Genomic DNA, 20,383 nt, shown 5'->3' on the forward strand with positions numbered 1-20,383 from the left:
TGAGGGTTTTTAATTCCCTTCCCTGCCAACCACAGGCATGCTCCTGGCAGACAGGGGGTGGAGAAGTGGGGGCCATCGAGTGGCAGGCTGGGGGACGTGGAGAAAGTCAGCTCACACTTCTGCAGAGATTTTAGCTACGTGAAAGGACCAGCTCTACCTGCCCTGCCAGCCCTGGATGCACAGGGCAGCCCCGGAGAGAGGCCTGGGGCGAAGTCACTGAGCTCAGACTCCCTGGCCCCAGTTCTGTGCACAGAAAAATGAGCAGAGAAGCCTTATAATGGTCTCTAGCCCCCACAGGCTGAAGTCCAAACCCTTGGCCAGCCTTCCAGGCCCTTCCCACCCTGGCCGCTGTGGCCTCCCCACGGCTTTCTCTCCAAGCCAGCCCTGTGTAACCTCCCACGCCCCACTTTCTGGTCTCACCAGGCGGAACACATGTTTGTACACACTGTTCCCTCCCGCTGGAACGCCCTTTTTGCATTCCATTCTGGAGAGGCCTAGTTAGCCCTCAAGGCTAGTTCAGGGGTCACCACCCCTGAGGGACCTTGCCTGGGTCCTGTGGGGCTGGCTGCGACCTCCGCTGTGCTCCACGGGGTGTGAGCAGATGCCTCTCCCAGAGCTGGTGTCTCCCAGGATTACTGTGGGGCTCCCCCTCCCTTACCAGATGGTGCTGGGACCAGGCTTTGGTCATCTCTGGCCCCACCCGCCAGGATAAGGCCGGGGTGTAGCAGGTGCTCAGTAACCATGTGGTGAGGGAATAAATGAATAAGTAAGTGAATGAATGAATGTATGGAAGTGTGAGCCAGGCATGGCCAGGGCTCAGGCTCCCAGGATCTGTGGCCCTTGGCTGTGAGCTCCTTGAGGGCCAGGTGAACAGCCCATCAGGGCTCAGAGCACCGAGCTGTGAACCTGGGTGTGGCTTCCTAAGCCCAGGCTGCCCTTGTGCAGACGCCCAGAGCAACAAACACCTATTGAGCACCTGCTGTGCATATAACCCCTTGCCAAACTCCCCCAGCCGCTTCATTGTCATTGTGTTTGGTGAACGTGCTCAGCCCATGCCCACCTGGCTCTCTGCCCTTTTTTCTATTTTTAGTTGTCCGGCTAATTTCTATTTTTAGTAGAGATGGGGCGGCGGGGGTGGGGGCACGGGGCAGCGGTCTTGCTCTTGCTCAGGCTGTTCTCGAACTCCTGACCTCAAGCGATCCTCCTGCCTTGGTCTCCCAGAGTGCTAGGATTCTGTCCGCCTGGAAGATCCTTGCCTGGCTTCTCTCACTGCTGCTCCTTGGAGTCCTCCAGGTCTCAGCAGAAATGGTGCCTCCTCGGGGAGGCCTTCCTGGATTTACAGTCACTGTTTTCTGTTTCTCACTGTCTTGTTTTAATGGTCTGCACTGGGCTTATCACTTGTATTTTATCTCATAGCATATTTTATCTCATGTCTCCTATTTCTCTTGTTTATTTATTTGTCTGTTTGCTGTCTTTCTCCCCCTTTGGAGGGAGGCATTTGGCCACCTTGTTCACTGTAGTGTGACCAGCACCTGGAATAGCGCCTGGTACACAGTAGGTGCTCAGTAGGTACTCAGGGAATGAGTGAGCGCCAGACTCTGGGGCTGAGGATCAAAGCCATACAGTCCCTGTCGCCAAGGAGTCTGCAGTATGGTAGACAGAGACCTACCTGAGGAGGCCACCACAAATTGATAGAATGTGCCACCAGGAAAGTCCTCACCGCCCATAAAAGCTGTGCTTAGTGAGTGCACGTCCCACCAGGTGCCTCTGTCCCTTACACTAATGTCCCTCACTTCAACACATTCACTGCCACACTAGAAAAAAAATTTTTCCTTGGGGCCACGGTGTTTTATTACAAAACTAGAATAAAAACTTTGAAAACAAAATGATCCTTTCTAATTTAATGACAAATTTGTTATTTTTTTATTGTTTTCTGTGCGTGAATTATATGCAACTTGAAAAATAGTTCACGCAGCTCCCAAGGTAAAGAGACGTGTGAGTTACATATGCTTCACAAGGCCCCGGGCTCAAAACCAGTGTGAGTTAAATACAACTCACATGGCAGTTAAGGTACCAAAAGCAGGGATTATTATTTCCATGCTTTGGGGAAGCAATGGAAGCTCCAGGAGGCTGGGTAACTTGCTCCCCAGTCAAACACTAGAGAGAAGCATTGTTTTTATCTGCCCCTCCCTCTTACATGTACAATCTCTCCTCTGTTAGGCAGGCATGATTCTCCCTTTTTATTTTTAATTTTTTTTAATTTCCCTTCCCCCCAGCCCTTTATAGCTGGCTGAGGCCCAGAGAAGCTGAGTGACTGGCCCAAGGCCTCACAGCCAGAGCGAGGCTGCAGGAGCCCTGGAGGCCTCCCTTTGACTTCTAATTAGAGCTGCCACCAATTCCAGGCCCTCCCCTGAGGCTCCTTAGCAGAGCTTGTTCTCCCAGGCTCAGGGCAGGCGGCCAAAGGTCTCTGCTTATACTCTCTAGGGCCTGGGGTGTAGCATTCTCACCTGTTCCCAGTGCCCCAGGCCATCTCTGCCTCCACCTGACCCTGGACCTCAGAATCAAGGTGCCCAATGTGACACATCCGCCCCCTCACCCCACCCTCGGAGCAGTTCCCTGTTCCTGCCTTCTGACCTCCAGTGGTGACTCCAGCCACCTGGGCGCCCCGACGCTTCTCCTCCACCTCCCGCCTGCTTCGGCTCTTCTTGGGGACCGTGCCTTGTTTCCTTCCCACTGTGAAAGCTCAGGTCCTGGCACCTCGTCCGGTGGCCCTGTGCTGGATCACCGGGCCCTGTCTGAAGGTGGAGCCACCTGCTCCAGAATTGAGAAATTTCGTGAAAATGTTTCTTGAAATGGTAGAGCTGTAGCTGGGCCTCAGAGGAGACGTGTGCGTGTGCGTGCGCGTGCGCGTGCGCGGTGAGGGGTGTCAAGGCAGGAATAAGAACAGGATGTCATGGAGCCGACTAGGCTGCCAGCGAGGGGCTGGGAGCAGCGGGAAGGCGGCAGGGTAGGGAGGTGGCTGGTGGGGGCTCCACGGGGCCCTCCCGGGGGTCCTGAGCCCAGTACAGTGCCCTGGGGAGACGAACCTGCCTGTGGCGGTTTCCCAGGGCTGCCGTAACAAAAACTGGGTGGCTTAGAACAACAGAAATTTATTCTCTCATGATTTGGAGGTCAGGAGACTGAAACCACAGCGGCGGCAGGGCAGTGCTCCCTCTAGAGGCCTCAGGAGGGCCTCTTCCTAGCTTCTGGTGGCTTCCGTCAATCCTTGGTGTCCCTTGGCTGGTAGACGCAGCGCTCCAATCTCTGTCTCTGTCGTCACGTGGTGTTCTGTGTGTCTCTGTCCCTATGTCTGCACAAGGCTGCCTTATAGGGACACCAGTCTTTGGATTTAGGGTCCACCCTAATCCAGTATGACCTTGTATTAACTTCCAAATAAGGTCCCATTTGTAGGCACCAGGGGTAAGGACATTAACACTGACCAAAGAGTGCAGGGTGGCTTGGAAGGACCTTGGAGATGACCAGGGTGGGGACCTGGGGTAAGGGTTGTCCGGGCAGCACTCTGTTTGCAGCCCAGGGTGGAGGGGCCGGCGGGGGGCCCTGTTGCTGCTCCTTCCTGAGGGCTCTGACCCGCTTGTTCCTGGGTGAGGCCTGGGCTCTGCTGAGGGTGCAGCTGGTGTGTCCCTGCAGGAGCGAGGGGCCGAGCTGGGGTCTCTGGAAGGGTGTTTCTCCTGTGCTCTTAAAGCCTCCCCTGAGGCCTCCCTCCCAGAGGGCGAGTGGAGGGGGAGGGGGTCCCTGCAATGGGAACTGAAGGTGGGGACGGGAGGCTGGAGGGCTGGAGGGTTTCGTCCCATCCAGTAGGAGGGGGCCCTCTCTGCTCCCTGCTCCCCGGGGAGACCTCGGGCTGCAGACACGGGCAAGCAGGGGCCCTGTGTGTCCTGTCAACAGGGTGTGGCATAGCCAGATGGGAGAAGAGGTCTCATCTGCTCTTACCCAAGCTCCTGGTCTCTCTCCAGACTTTCCAAACATCCTGGAAAGGTTTGGAGTCCCCCACACACCGAGGCTACCCGCCTGTGTAGGACAGGGATGGAAGAGTGCCTCAGGACAGCCCGCTGATGTGGCTGAGAGGGGCCCTCGGGAGCACTGGGGCCCCAGACTCTGTGCCCAGGCCAGCTTGCCCAAGTGGGCTCAAGTGGACCAGATGAGAGCCCCCACCTGGGCCTCGTGATCCCTGCCATCAGCCACTGACTCCTTCACTCAACGACCAGGATCAGGAGACCTGGGTTCCGACTGGCTCTGTCACGTGTTCACTGTGCGACCTTACCCAAGTAACTTGCCCTCTCTGGGCCTTGGGTTCCCACGTACAGTGTGAAGGTTGGTCTGAGGATCTTTCCCAGTGTTCCCCAAAAGTTCAATAAACCCAGTTAACAGGAATGACCGACCCCCTGTGATGGAACTCCAGGCACCATGTGACAGGCGGGTGGAGAAGAAGAGCTTCCTGCTGCCCAGGTCATTACGTGCCATACCCTGCCAGGAAGCGCCCCCCAGCGCCCGGTCATCCCCCGCAGCAGCACGGTATGCTTGGGAGATGAGCCCCGGAGGGGCCCAGGGTCAGGCTGGCCAAGCTGGGAGGAGAAGGGGGGAGGTTAGGAGGTTCCTGCCAGAGTACTCTCTTCTGTGACGTCGCATTTACATGTATGCACAGCATGTACTTGTGTATAGATAAGCTCACACACGTTTTGTATGTAATGAATACATGTAGGTGTGTGTCTTAACCATATATGTGGGCATTTTTGTGGGTGGACATCTACCTATTTGAACTTGAATTGTGTGAATGAGGGCCCAGATTTGTGAGGTCGAAATGTTTGTGTCTGTGCCCGTGTAGGGTATGTGTGTGTGCGTGTAGGCTTGTGTGCACCCTGTGTGCTTCCAACTGCCCTGAGTGCTGGGAAGGCCAGAGCTGTCCCAGAGCCACCTCTGTGGTCAGGAAGCTCTAATTTTCCCATCTAGGACACCAAAGCCCACCTGCCCCTTGGCCACTGGGGGGCTGCAGCCAGGCCCCCAGGAGGAGGAGAGTTACGTCCAGGAGGCTGGGATGTGACTTGGCCATGGCACGAAGGCAGGGTTGGGCATGTAAACCTTTGGAGACCTTTCTGGGGGCTCTTGGCCAAGGTGGTGGGGAAGGGGGCTCAGCTCAAGACGTGACTGTGGAGCAAGATCCCAGGTGGCCTATCACCTGCCCCAGGGATGGCCCAGAGGCTTCAGGTCCAGCTTGGGGGGCTACTCTTGCAGCTGGCAGTTGTCCAGGCACAGAGCGACGTATGAGAGCTCAAGAAGCCCAAGGGTCCAGCGCCCAACAGCAAGGCCAGCTGGCTCATCCCATCCCATGCTTACGGACCTCATCCTACAGGGGCTGTCCTGCCTCCAAGCCTGCTCTGGGCCCTACCCCATGCTACTCACTCACCTGAGAGTGGAGTGGCACCTTCAGGCAGGGAAGAGCCCTGACAGCACAACTTGTGCATACCCCTGCAGCTCTGCCACACACCGTGTGGCCCCTGAAAATTGCTTTGCGCTCCGGGCTGCCGTTTCTGCCTGTCCAACCCCACTGCTAGTGTCTCAGGCCAGGCCTCGTCACTTCCAGCTTAGGCTACTGCAGCCATCTCCTCCCTACCTGCCCTCCCCAGGCTCCATACTCACGTTCTCTGTCCTGCCTACCATGACCCTCTGCCAGCCGTGACCCTCTGTCGCCCGGGCCCCAGCCCTGGCCTGGTTGACTCTACTCCGGGAAGTCTCTCTGATCCTCCGAGGGGGGCTCCCACGGCACCTTTGCACGTCCGTTCCTTTCTCTCTCTCCATGTAGCATGTCCTCCTTAATGAACTGTGAGGGCATCAAAGGCAAGGCCTGTCCTTTCTTTATGTTCATGCACCAAGGCCTAGCACAGGCTTGGAACTTGTAGTTACTCACAAAGTATTCTTTAAATGAAAGAAAGAATGAATGAATGAATGAACACATGTGTGAAGGAACGAAACCTCGAAGGGTTGAGCACACATGGCTCTCAAAGCCCACATCTTCCGCTGTAGAATCTGCAAACCTGCTTCCCTCATGGTACTCATTCTTGGAGTCCAAAAGCAAGGCTTTTTCCTTTTTCCTCCTGTCACCCGGTGCTGTGGAGCAGGCCTGCCCCAGGGAAGATTTGCAGATAGCAGGGCACGATTCTGCTGCTCTGCTGCCCTCAGCTGGCTGAGCAGGGAAACTGACAAAGCCTGGAAGCTTCTCTGGCTGCAGTGGCTCCTACCCTGCCTGGGGATGGGAAGGGAGGTTTCTGGAATGCAGAGCATGATGGCTTTCCCCTTTCACCTGCTTCTGGGTACAGGCCTGGGATTGGAGCAGAGGAACATGTCTAAGAACACAAAACAGCCTGTGCTCCCCAAGTGACGTTTTGGGAAAGGTACTGGGTGTGGCTAGAGTCAGAAGCCCCAGGCTGGGCCCTGCTAGACTTGCTCTGTGACAAATCTCAAAGGCAATCTGGGCACCCAGTTCCTCAGCTGCAAACTCTACTTCCCGACGTAGATCAGGCATCGTGGGTCTCATCTTCATTCTGCCACCCCCTCGCCCCAGTGCAGGTACCTTCTTGCTCATGTCTCAGAGGCCGCACAGGTGTGTGCCTGTTGCTGTCCCACCTTCGCCAGGCTAGGTGGGTTTGGGGTCCTCTGTCTTACCCACCTCTGAATACCTAGGACCTATCAGAAAGCCAGCCCACAGGGGGCTGTCCAGCTTCTGAACAAATGAAGGCCGTGCTTTGTTAGGTCCATGCAAACACCTGGCAGCAGGCGTGCCTTTTTTTTTTTTTTTTGAGACAGAGTCTCACTCTGTTGCCTGGGCTAGAGTGAGTGCCGTGGAGTCAGCCTAGCTCACAGCAACCTCAAACTCCTGGGCTCAAGCAATCCTTCTGCCTCAGCCTCCCAAATAGCTGGGACTACAGGCATGCGCCACCATGCCCGGCTAATTTTTTTTATATATATATATTTTTAATTGTCCAGCTAATTTCTATTTTTTTTAGTAGAGACGGGGGTCTCGCTCTTGCTCAGGCTGGTCTCGAACTCCTGACCTTGAGCGATCCGCCCGCCTTGGCCTCCCAGAGTGCTAGGATTACAGGTGTGAGCCACTGTGCCTGGGCACCCGGCCAGGCGTGCCTTCTTGACACCCACTGTGCAGAGGCCCAGTGCCACACCCATCCTCTGCCTGCCCTGCCTCACAGAGGGGCTGCCCCGCTCCGATATTTCCTGGGCTCCCTTGCCAACTGGCTCCTGGTTAATCTGGCCAATGGGAGACACCCATGGTAGAAGCCAGGGCTCTTCTCCCCTCCCTCTTGCTTCAGGTGACAATGCTGCCAGTGTCATTTCTTGGCATACAGGCCTACAAGCAGCTCTTGAGACTGCAATCCCAGCTCTGGCAACACCCCCTGTTCCCTGGGGGCAGCAGTGGCCGCCTGTGGTTGCCCATCTCAGGGTTGCCCACCTTTGCAACTCACTTCCCACGAGACATCCCCCCTTGGCCCGCCAGGCAGTTGGTCTGCCTGGCCCAATCCTGGTGCATCTCTCCTCTCCGCCACCACGCCACACAGTGCCAACACCCAAGTCTCTGCGCTCCCCCTCTTCCCCAGCCAGGCCACAAATGAAGCACATTCCACCACCACAGGTCAGAGGCTATTTCTTTATACAAAGGTAATCAACACCGTGGACCCACCAGCATGCTGCTGCAGCTTGCATGGGCCCGTCTCACCGCTTCTGGGACTGTGGAGGGGGGGATACACTACACAGGCCTGGGGACTGCCAAGCACACCAGCCGGGAGTTCCTGAAGGGCAGAGACACAGACACAGGGACACTATAACCAAGAGCACAGTACACAAGGACAGGAAGGGTGGTGGAGCTGGAAATAGCCACTGGCAGCCACTGCCCTTTTCCCCCACGTGTTCTCTGGGAGGAGGCGGGACCTGGCGCCACGAAGCCTGGCAGTGCTGCTCCAAGAGCCACGTGACTCGATGCAGGCACAGACTGTCTCACCTTATGCATCTGTAAACTGGCAACAGTAAATGGTACTTCACAAAGCTGCCATGAGCACAAATGAGACTGAAATAGGGACATTTATCAAAGTACTCAACACGGAGCCTGGCACAAAGAGGTGTTCAATAAATAATTGGTCAGGAAAATCTTAGCTCAGAGAGGACCTTCTTCAGAAGGCCAAGGTATGAGATAACTTCCCCAGAAATTCTCTCAGGGGATGGGGACCCTTGAGGACTCCTTGGAGCCTGCAGCCCCTGGAGTGCCCAGGGCCCCGGAATATACTGTGCCAGGGCAGCTGACAGGGGCAGGCGGCTGGACCCCCAGGGAAGTTCCCGCAGAAGCTGGGTAGACACTGGAGGAGTTGGGGTTGGGACCAAAATGGTTCTGCACGTAACAGAGGCCGGAGGCAGGCTGGTAGGGGGGCAGGCTGGGCATGTGCCCGGGAGTGCAGGCGGGCCAGGAGGCTAGCTTCTGACCACTGGCATGCTGCATCTGCGTGACAGGGTGGCTTGAGGACAGGTGAGGGTGGCAGCTCTGTGTGGGATAGGAGCCGGGCACAGGGTTCAGCCTGGAATGAACAAGAGAGAAAACAGTTATTCAGCTAGTAATGTCGACATCAAAGCATCATGTCGTTCACAGAAGGAAAACGTGGGGCTGCGCCCTGCTTTATAGTGCAATGTACCCTGCACGTTTTCCATGACTAGCAAGGATAACCTTAACCAAAGCAAAACAGATGCCAGAGAGAAGGGCCCAGTCAGTCCCATGAGTCAGTGTATGAAGGGACACTTTGCTCGTGGCTGAGGCCGCGTGAGGTGTGGCCTGCTTACAGCAGCTCCGAAACCAGATGGAGAGACAGGACCAGGTCACAGGAGTCAGTGTGTCTGTGGCTGGCTCACCAGTTCTGCCCAGAGAACGGATCCACCTCTGGGGGAGGGAGGAGGCGCTCTAATGGATAACACAGGGCTTGGGCCAGGCCCTGGCTGCTGTGAAATTTTCTACCTGTCACTTCAGAAGTGAAGGCTCGCAGCTCAAACTCCTGACTGCTTGGAACCCACGAGTCAGACACGGGCAGCTGTCTGTGCTGAGAGGTTAAAGATCTCCCCAGACACATGTGGCTGAGACTAGGAATGGAGACACATTCTAAGGGTTTTGTCCTCTCTGAACTTTTTAAAAAAAAATTTTATTTATCTTTTTAGAGATGAGGTCTCACTCTGTCACCCAGGCTGGAGTGTAGTGGCTGTTTACAGGCACAATAATTGAGCATTATAGCCTTGAACTCCTGAGCTCATGCAATCCTCCAGCCCCAGCCTCCCAAATAGCTGGGACTATAGGCACGTGCCACCATACTCAGCTGTCCTCTGAACTTTTGTGCAAAGTTCAAATACAGAGAGTGGATGTCAACACCACTGATGTTTTGTATTAAGTGAATGGATTATACCTGTACACATGTCAATTAAAACCCAATCTTGTAAATCAGGTGCTTCAGTCCAGGCACAGGACACTCATGTAATAGCACTTCTTATGGTACTAAAAAAAGAACTTCCCAACAAGAGCCTCCGAGGAGACAGCTATACAGAAGGTCACCTCAGTGCCAAAATAAACTGTGTCTAAGAACGCTGTCCGTGACCCATTGTCAGGCTGCCCGAAACATAATGTTCTATTCTGGCTGTTTGAAGCAGGCACAGGCAATGAGGGGTCAGACACCACGCCACGTCGTGTCTGTGTTCTGTGAGGAACACAGAAAAAACAGAAAGGGCCACTATCCCTACTCCCCCCAGATCTGCCTATCAAGGTGGAGCAGGATCAGGCCTGGTGCTGGTGTGTAGCAGCCTCAGAAAGGCCGAATGCAATTCACTGTGGATGAACTTTCCAGTGAGGGGAGCCCTGGAGGTCATGCTGCAGTCACTGGAGGTGTGTGAGGTATGGCTGGCTGCCATCAGCTATTACAGAGGGGACTCCCTCCTGAGGTGAGGGTTTGCACCCAAGTCCCTGAAGCCCTCTCAAGATTCTACAAGAACAATTAAAAACCACAAAACACCCATTTCAAAGTTACAGTCTCCCTACATCTAGACCCCAGGAATTACTTGACCAAAGTGAAATAGGTGAGTTTGCATTTCTGTTTTTCCCAGTAACCCTCCCTGCCTTTAAGAGAGGGAGGGGGACCCACAGCGGCGGACCCACTTCCACCTGGGCTCTCCTCCTGATGCCGTTACCTAGACATGCAGGTAACCGATGTGTGAGGAAGACCCTGGTCCTCCTTGAGCCTCCTCTGTAAAATGAAGGAGTAAGGCTATGTGAGCCCTGGCGCCTTACCTGCACTTTCCATGTGAGAGTTTATGAGCCTGGACTGGAAAACAGTAAACCTCACCTTCCCTTGCTGGGTGGCTAAGAAACCCTACCTCTCGGGTCGCGGGCTGTACCTCTCCTAAGCAACCTAGCTAGCTGTGTGGGCCGCCTGTACTTCTCCTGAGGGCCACAGCCCAGTCTGACCTGCGCAGGGTGTTTGTCAGGCTGAGGAGTGGTTAACAGCATTAGGTAGCGTCACTCCTGCCCAGTCTGTCCACAGTCGCTCGGGATTATGAGCAAGTGTCCTCAAATGCCTTCCCTTTCCCATTCCTGCTCGGTCCCTATCTCAGATGCAGTCAGGCAAAATCCAGGGTGTTCAGAAGACACTGATTTTCAAGTCTGCCCACACCCATTCCTTTATTACCATGGCACTGAACCAGCCGCAGCCTCTACCGGCCCCGAAGTTGCTTTAAGAACAAGATTGCAGAGTTCTGTGACTTACTTCCGGCTCTGGGCTGCCCTTCTTTCAGCGGAAGATCCCGAGACGTACTTGAACATGGATATCCTTCTCATGAGGCTGAAGGGGAACTTCTGATCAAGCTTCAGTGCTACTCGCTCTGAGAGGTCGAGGGAATAGCAGTATGTGAGGCCATCTGAGGTTGACTTATTAAGTAAAATCGGAGGCAGCAAAAGCGAGGAGGGCTGAACATCCCCATGGAAGAATGCAGGTCCCCACACTTACTCTACAGAGGAATTAATGCTTATTCCACCACAAACTCTGGCCGGAGTTTCCAGGTCAGAAGAAATCAAGAGTCAAAGTTTCTATCCACTGTACCTCACAGGGAACATGGCCAGCAGTCGGGGAGGGCAGGTGGGCGTTAACACTTCACCTTCCCCTGTGCCAACCCATCCCATCTCTTGGGCCCTTCTAGCCACTGCAATCACAGAAGCCAGCACACACCTCTGCCCTTGTAGAGGGTGAGGCAGGAGGCCATCAGAGGGACTAACACCTTTTTGTACTTTTGTCCCAAATGGAAAGCACCTGCCTCCATGTGACCATGTGAGCTTCACATGGGCCTCTTTGGCAGTGCTCCATCCACACTCTGTCACCATCTCCAGTGACTTGATGGCATCCTGGTCATCTGACCTGTGTCAGCCCACCTCTGCCGAGGCAGCCACAAAGATTCAGCCTTCATTTATTCATATATCCTCTCCATAAATATTGGACATTTATGATATGCCTACACCAAGGAATTAGTAATTGGGGTAGAATCAGTGGTGACAAGCAAAAGCTTATCTATAGAAGACCATGGTAGGGACCCTAACCTAGTCTAGGGAGACTAAAGAAGGCTTTCCTTAAGGAGGTAATGTGGAGGCCAAACCCCAAATCCTGAGTAGCAATAGCTAGGTAAAAGAGGTGGTGGTGGAGGAAAGGCTATAGGGAAGCACTGCCAAGAAAAAGGTGTTCCCTGAGGCAGCATTCTTAACCGGAATGCAACTGGCATTTTGAGCAATACAACTCTTTGCTAAGCTAGACCATATCACTCATTACAAGATGTTTAGCGTCCCTGGCCACTGGCCACTAAATGGCAATAGCACCTAGTTATCGTTGTAACTAAAAATGCCCCTGCAACTTTCAGGGAGGACAGTATATTTCCAAACACTGATTACAGGTGATGACCAAGGCTGCAGGAAGTCATAAGTTGCCATGGCTGATGACTTCAGAATGATCTCAAAACTCTATTCCACTTGACTTTGATGAAGTAATAGTATTATAAATCGATTAGTCCTCCTATCATAAATATCTATAAACCAGGACACACTATGTTAAACTCTTTTCGGACTTTGGACAACGGACATTACTGGACTGTGATCCCTATGAAAAGGGAAACAAATAAATTGAGCCCTAAGATTGTGCTGGCTTTCTGCCCAGACGCACTTTCCAAACTGCAATAGGAGTGTGGCATTTGTTGCTGTGCCAGAGAGACAGATAAAAAGAGTTTGGGGAGGATGAAGTGGCTGGATTTGCAGATCAGAGCAATGGAGAGGAGGGTGCTGCTGAGAAAAGGAGCTCTGGAAATCTGCACAGGAGCTCCAAGTCTTTGGCTGCATAAGAAGGTGCACATGCACAGGGTGAGGCTCCTCAAGCCAAGCAAGAACAGCTACTGCGGAAACGACAACCATTGGGGAGCGGTGAGTTTAACAGTTCCTGGAGCTCGCACAGGGTAGGGACATACTCTTGAGTTCCAACTGGACAGAGAGAAAAGATCTCACTGAACACTAAGGGCATTCAGAAGAGACCCCCAAAATAAAAAAGTTTATTCTAAATTAGCACTGAATAAAGGCTTATTCTAGACTCTCTCTAAAAGAGCTTAAAAACAAACCTCAAGTTTCAAGCTAATCTTCAAGTAAATTAACTGCCCATGAGAATAAAAATCAACAGTCTTTAAAGGAAGACAATAAAACCCAGCCCTCAATACTACAGCATTCAGCGTCTAGCATAAAATATTACCAGACATGCAAAGCAACAGGAAAATGGGGTCCCATAATCGGAAGGAAAATAGGTCAATAGAAACAAACAGATCCAGAAATGGCAGAGATGATGGTATTAACAGACAAGGACTTTAAAACAGTTATTATAAAAATAAATACATAAGTATTTAAAAATATAAGTATTTAAAGGAAAACAAACATTATAAAAGAATCTGTATAGAAATGAATACTATAAAAAAGAACAAAATGGAAACTATTGAGCTGAAATACAAACATGTGAAACGTAAACACACAACATGTGAGATGAGGTTTAACAGCAGATCAGACACTACAGAAGAAAAGATCATGGAACCTCAAGGGCAATAGATACTGTTCAAACTGAAGCATAGAAGGGAAAAAAGGCTGGAAAAAAAGAAATGAACAGAGTCTCAGTTACCCATCAAACAACATCAAGTAGTCTAAACATGTGTACCTGGAGTCCCAGAAAAAGAGGAGAAAATAGGATAGAAAAAAATATTAAGAAATAATGATCATAAGTTTTCTCAGATTTGATGAAAATTCTACTAACACATCCAAGATCAATGAACTCCAAGCAGGATAAACATAAAGAAAGCCACCTCAAGGTATATCACAATTAAAAAGCTGAAAACCAATGATAAAGAAAAAACCATGAAAGAAGCCAGAAAAAAATCAACACATTACATAAAGAGGAACAATAAAAATGATTACTAACTTCTCATCAGAGATAATATAAGCCAGATGATAATGTAATGATATCTTTAAAAGGGGAGTCCAGGGAGATCAGAGAAGGCTAGAATTCTACATTTAGTGAAATAAAAGCATTTTCTGACAATCAAAAGCCAAGAGAATTTGTCACCAGTAGACCTGCTACACAAGAAATGTTAAAGGATGTTTTTCAGGCTAAAGGAAAATGATACCATATGGAAACTTGGATCTACATAAATGTGAACTAGAAATCCGCACAAACTAAAATGGTAGATATGTGAGTAAATGTCTGCTTGTATTTTAATTTTAAAAAATATAATTGTTTAAAACAAAAGTAATAGCAATGTATTGTGAAGTTTTATAACATAGGTAGAAACAAAACATGACAAGCATGCAAAAGATGAAAAGAAGGAAAATAAAAATACAATGCTGTAATATTCTTACATTATATGTAAAGTGGTATATTATTTGAAAGTAGTCTGTGATAAACTAAAAATGCATAAATGTAAGCTCTAAAGCAACCACTAAAAAAATATAACAATGAGTTATAGCTAGTAAGCAATTGAAGAAGATTAAATACTAAAAAAATATGCAATTGAAGACAGGAAGAGAGGGGAAAACAAACAAACAAAGAACACTTGGAACAAATAGCAAGCTAACAGACTTAAACATCAATCATTACACCAAATGTAAATGGGCTCAGCACACCATTTAAAAGGCAGAGATTCTCAGATTGGAGGACCACATATATGCTATCCACAAGAAATATGTTTTAAATATGATGACACAAATATGTTAAAAACACAGGGATGAAAAAATATAGATCATGTAAACCCTAATTGTAAGAAAGCAGAAAGCTGGAATAATTACATTAATTTCAAACAATGTAGACTTTAGGGTAAAGAATATTATCACAGATTAAAAGGATCAATTTCATGATGATAAGGGGTCAATTAAGACAACATATAATCCTAATTGTGTATATATCCAATAACAGAGCTTCAAACTACATGAAGCAGAAACTAACAGAAACGAAAGGCAAAAACAGACAAATCCACAACTGTATTTGGAAATTTCGACAGCCCCCTCTCAATAAGTGATAGAACAAGTGTAAGGATATAGAAGATTTGAACATCAATCAACACCTTGACCTAACTGAGATATACAAAACACTATACTCACCAATTGTGGAATGCACTTTCTTTTCAAGCACACATAGAACATTCACCAAGATATACCACATGCTGTGCCAGAAGCTATTTAAAACAATGGCAATCGTACAAAGAATGTTTTCTGACCACATGAAATTTAAGTAGAAATCAACAGCAAAAAGAAATCTGGACAATGTCTAAGTATTTAGAAATTAAGCATCTCACTTACAAATAATCCTTGGATCAAAGAAGAAATCCCAAGAAAAATTAGGAAATGTTGTTAACTGAGTGATAATGAAAACACAACATATCAAACATTGTAGGATACAAAGTAGTATTTGCAAGGGAGTTTAAAGTTTTAAATTTTTATATTAGAAGATAAAGGTTTAAAATGAACAAAGTTAAATTAAAATTTAAAAATAAGAGCTATGTTATCAATCACCTGTATTTACAACTACCTACTCTAATAGCTTATAGAATCTTAAATTGGAAGAGATTTCAGGAGTGTAACTTGTCTAACCGTCAGCACTACCAATTTTGATGTTTAAAAAAATAACCCTACTTTGCATTTAAATTTTTCTTTTCTAATTACCAGAATATTTATACCAAGGCTATAAAGGCTTATCTTAAGTTTTTAACCACCCATATGGTAAAAGCCCATCTTTCTTTCATTTTTCTTTTCCGAGAAAAACCTAACAAAACCAAACAAATCTGTTTCCCATTGCTTTCACGGAACATCTCCAACTTATGGGTACCTCAGATTCTTCCAGTGAAAACTCTTAGCATGATTAGCGAAATGTAGGTTTACACCTCAGTTTATAAAAACAAAAAATCCAATCAATATATTCCATTAATTGGCAGTACTGTGCTGGTATTTTCCAGACGAGAAAATTCTGGTCCAGAGAGGGGAGGTGAACTGCCCAAGGCTACATGATTTTCACAGCTGAAGCTGGACCCTGGGTTGCCTATAGCTGAGCCCAAGACTCCCTCTACTTGACAACCCAGACCCTCCAACCCAGTTCACCCTTTGGCATGGCATCATTCTACAATTCTCTTTTAGAAAGGATACATGCTAGCCCAATCGAAAGTCCACAGACATTACTGAGGAAAGAGGTCTGGGGAATGAGCCAAGAGGCGCCCAGCAGGAGCCATGGCACCAGGACTGATGGCACAACCACACCAAACACCAGGGCCCGCCTCATCCGGGAACGGACAGATGTGACTCCCAGCATGGCAAAAGCCACCGGGGTGAAACCTCTGGCATCTTCCACCTCCCCCAGCTTTGACAGTGATGACACAGCCTCAAAGGACAGGAAGATGATAGCAGAGCAGACGGCGAAGATCAAGGTGAAGAAGCAGTGGCGGACGGTGCCCACAGTTCTCTCAAAATTGCCAGCGAAGCGCCAGATGATGATGGCACCACAGAGCAGGGAGATCGGATTCTCATAGACAAAGATGTAGGTCACCAGCCTGTAAACTGAAGAGGGAGCGTGGTTAGAGGCCTGATGCTGGGTTGCTCCAAGGAGGGAAAGCCAGGTTATAAGCCACCTAGGAAAGGGAGAGCAGCCCCCATGTTAGAGAACTGAGAGCCAGTGAGAATCAGCAGAAGCCAACATAAGCAGTTGGGGGGCAACCATGAAGGACCCAAAGAGTCAAAGTGGAGGCATGAATGTCTAATCCCTGCTCTTTCCCAGACCTGGTGCAAGTCTCATAAGTATCTGATTTCCATGTGGGAAAAATATAATACTTTTTGGAATGGGGTGGCCTCTGAATTTGTAAAGTGCTTTATAATCCTTTTTTGGGTTTTAATACTGACCTACCTCACTGGGCAGTTTGAGTGTTAATTAATTGTAACAGCTTCAGGGTGGATTGAGTGGGTGTCACTTAACACTCTGTGTGCCAGTCTCCTCAGCTGTAATCCTGACCTCTCCTTCCATAGTGGCTGTTCAGAGGAAGAAAAAAGGGACGATGAATTATTTTGCAGCTATAAAGATTATAAAACTATCATTAATAATATAGATACAGCAATCAGAAGTCTTCCTTGAAAGGACTTATCCAGTCTTACAGTTAGAGGGATGTTTTATGTGCAATAAGACAGGAAAGAATCCTTTTATTTTCCTAAAAGCAGTTGGTTATCTTTATGCACGTTTATGTCCCTGCAGGCCAAAACACTAAACTGAAGAAGGGAGACCAATGAATTGACAGTAACAGTAATATTGGACTTGGGAGTCTAAGACTTGGAGTGGAATCTTGGCTCTACCACGTAAAGGCTGGCTGAGCTTAGTCAAGTCACAGGCCCTCTCTGTTTCAGTTTCTTCATTTATAAGGTAACAGGGTGAGGCTTGAGGCCTTCAAAGGTCCCTGATATTCTAATGCCCACATGTCCATGAAACCCACATCTATGGAAGGTGTGAACCAAAGAAAAAAAAGGAGATTCAGGTTAGTCTGGCATTTTGCTTCTGTCTAAGAGGAGGTGTATCTAGGGTGGGGAGGAACAGTTTTGGATTTGAGTGGGGAAACAGGCTATGGAACCATATACCTCAATTGGGCTGTCTCCAGAAGGTTTCATTGTCTGAAGAGTACTTCATTATTTTTTGGGTACTTCCAAAACTGAAATTCCAAATATAAATGTGAAAAGATTCCAGAAGCAACTCTATATGATTTGGAGATTATATACCTCAAGGCTCTAGTTTCAAAATATCACATAATAAAAAGAAAAACCTGTCTCTGATGGTCAGGAAGAAAAATATAATGAAATAAAAATAAATTAATAAAAGGGGGGGAAGAAAAATTTTTTTGAGATAATTCCTGTCTCAATTGTATGACATAATAGCTATGTAATTCTCTGCATTAAACCTCACTCTCCATCATGGGCACCAATAAAGCCTACATCACGGGATCGTCGTGAGGGGTAAATGAACATTAACGTATGTGTGTGTGCTTCACAAAACGGCAAGAGCTTTAATCAATTTCCTATATTCCTCCCCAGAAAATGAGGAAGAAAGGGAGACTAGGAACGTCTTTTAAGAGTGGATGTTGATACTTAATTGGTCTGTAAAATTTCTCTCCCCCGGTGAAAACAAATACCTCGCCAAAAGCAGAAGACGCCCTCCTCTCCCCATGAGCTGGAAATCGGAGTCGGGATTCTGATACAAACGAAGAAGCAGAAGAGATTCCAAATTTCAAGAGGACAGGACGTTAACAGGGATTATAGGGGATCACAGACAAAGCTCAATTATCATGATGAAGGTGAGAGAAAAATATTTTTCAGTGGGGCCTAGGCCTAGAGCATACGTAGGTGGGTATAAGAAACGGGAGGGGGAAAAGGAAAAATCCTTATCCCCTAGGAGCGAGCGTTGGTTTGCTAGCGAATGGGTTTGGGGCCTTGACCAGTCTGGTGGCGACAGGGAAGGGAACAAATATGGGTAGAGAAGAGAATATAGTGATGACGAAGATGGGGGGCTCTGCAGAGACAAAGACGAGGGATATGGGGAGCCAGAGACGGTGCTGAAGGTTGGTCCTCCGGGTGGGGAGAACAGTGTTGCCGACGGAGACAGCGGCAGACTGGCGGTGAGGCTGATGCCGAGGCACCTGCGAGGTCCGAGGAAAAGAGGCTCGCCCCGCGATCCCGGCCCCGCCCCTGCTCACCTTGCCAGTTGCGCAGGGCCTCCGACTTCAGCGAGAGGCCCGAGGGCGCCAGGGGCGGCTGCAGCAGGAACAGGCGGGGCCCGGATACCAGCAGCGAGAGCAGCGCAGTGAAGAAGGTGGCGGATGGCACCTCGGGACACAAGCACCAAGTGCGACACCCGGGCCCCGAGGCCGCCATGAGCGCCATCGTTCCCGCGCCCCCGCCTCGGCAACGACAGCCGGTCCTCAGCTCCTTCCGCCACCCTGCGGCTGTTTCCCCTGGCAACAGCGGAGAGCTGGACGGAAGGCCCGCCTTCTTTGGGCCCCGCCCCGCACGGAGCTGCCCAATCAGATCGCGTGGACCGGCCCTGCCCCGCGCGCGCGTGAAGCCGGGAGGCGTGGTCGGCGCCCTGTGGCTGCAGCATTTTTAGCGTCGCCTGAGTGCCACCTGGGGTGCCTTGGCGACTTGGGTATCCCCGCTCTAGATAGCTAATGATTATGGTGCCTTACGGTTCACAGAGCCCTTTCACACCACACCCCAATCTATGTTCATCCCCTTAACACCAAAGAGGAAACTGAGGTCTAGGGAGATCCCTGAGTAATTCAGCTAAATGGCAAAGACAGAATTGGAGAAGGGGCAGGAGACGGGGGAGAGACTCTATTGAAGGGCTTGAAGAGTTAGAGATGCAACAGAACACCTTCATAATCAAGGTCTGCTTCAGCACTTTACAGTTTGAAAGGCTCTTTAGCCAGAAGAACTGCTGTTTAAGGTATACAACTGGAATATGGTGTCCCTGATTACAGGTGTTTCCGAAGGGGAGGTACTTGCCCAAGATCACCAGTAGGAAGCGGTAGGACTAGGATTTAAATCCGGGTTTGCTGATCCCAATGTTCTGCCCTTTCCACTATTTCCCTCAAACATCCTGCCCATTACCTGTATGTAAATTTGATATGAGGCCACATAGACTACTGAAAACTAAACAAATGCTTCATTCTCTGTGCTGGATATTGTCCGTTTCGCCTGAGATCCATTCTCAGCCCTACTCTACCTCCCTCCCTTGTACTTTGGGCTGTGCCTGTGTCCCCAGCCTGGGCTCCTGTCACCCTCCTCCAGCTCTAGCTCCACTGAGGTCTGTTACCACCATTTGCTCCCTTTCTCCTTCTGACTCGGGGTGCTCCACATGGTTTCATCCTCCAGTGGACTGGCTTGGGTTTCTTCACAGGGTGTTCTCAGGGAAGTAAGAGGGGAAAGGACCAATGTTCAAGCACTTTCCACACCTCTGCTTAGACACATTTGCTGATGTCCCATTGGCCAAAGAAGTCACATGACCAGAGCCATTGTGTGAGGGGACTACACAGAGTGGAGGGAGGCATGATTCATTGGGAGCCATTACTGTAATAATCTACCACAGGCCCCATTCAGGGGCCCTGTTTTAATATAAGTTTTATTATTATTTAGATTCGGAAAGGCCAACAGATCAGGAGATGGCTGCCATTGAAAAGATCACCGATCCCAAGAGAAGGGGACATACCATGGGGAGGCCACATGGAGAAGCACCAGGGTCGGTCAAGAGGCAGAATTTGGGGGCATTGTGGGAAAGAGCTTTTATTGTGGTTTCCAAAGAAAGGAACGGGCAGGGCAGAGTGTAAGCAGGCTTAGGCTTTGTTATTTTGAATAACTTCATAGGCTCTGGGGAATAGACGCACTCCTTGGTTGTCTGGTACCTGGCCCTGGTGTGATTAGGCAGGGTGGACAGTGGCCCCGAGTGTGAGAGCCTGGCAAAGGAGGTGGTTGGGGCTGGGCTCTGGATTGCTTAATTTGCATTTGGAAAGTGGGTTTAAGGATGAGTGGTTTGCTAAGCCTAGGAATTGCTAGCCCTGAGAGGAGCAGTCCTTCCAGGGGTTGGCAAGGCCCCAGATGTCAAAACGTCAGAATACAGAAAATAAAAGACACAGTTAATACAGAACCAGGCGGCCTTTATCCACTCAGGCACCTATGCCAAAATCCTGGGCTTTATTCGTGACTCATTCTCTTTCT

At 49.6% G+C, this 20,383-nt stretch overlaps 1 protein-coding gene across 1 annotated transcript; it reads right to left on the reverse strand.

Annotated features, from left to right (window-relative positions):
• Nucleotides 1-8,176: 8,176 nt before the first annotated feature.
• On the reverse strand, nt 8,177-18,671 carry RHBDD2 (rhomboid domain containing 2). The gene is made up of 4 exons (XM_012640367.1): nt 18,367-18,671; nt 15,788-16,195; nt 10,851-11,001; nt 8,177-8,630 (listed from the first exon to the last, which is right to left on the reverse strand). Exons 1-4 carry the CDS (start codon nt 18,551-18,553, stop codon nt 8,273-8,275), a joined length of 1,104 nt encoding a protein of 367 aa, XP_012495821.1. The 5' UTR covers nt 18,554-18,671; the 3' UTR covers nt 8,177-8,272.
• Nucleotides 18,672-20,383: the final 1,712 nt, after the last annotated feature.

Source organism: Propithecus coquereli, unplaced genomic scaffold, assembly GCF_000956105.1.
Source record: "Propithecus coquereli isolate 6110/MARCELLA unplaced genomic scaffold, Pcoq_1.0 Scaffold150, whole genome shotgun sequence".
NCBI classification, from domain to species: domain Eukaryota; kingdom Metazoa; phylum Chordata; class Mammalia; order Primates; family Indriidae; genus Propithecus; species Propithecus coquereli.

Bases quoted from the DNA above. Each gene is read 5' to 3' on its own strand.
- RHBDD2 (XM_012640367.1), bottom strand. From the start codon at position 18,553: ATGGCGCTCATGGCGGCCTCGGGGCCCGGGTGTCGCACTTGGTGCTTG. The intron at 16,196-18,366 runs GTGAGCAGGGGC...CTCCCTCTTCAG, and splicing joins GGCCCTGCGCAACTGGCAAG to TTTACAGGCTGGTGACCTAC. The intron at 11,002-15,787 runs GTATCCTTTCTA...AGTCAACCTCAG, and splicing joins ACTTTCGATTGGGCTAGCAT to ATGGCCTCACATACTGCTAT.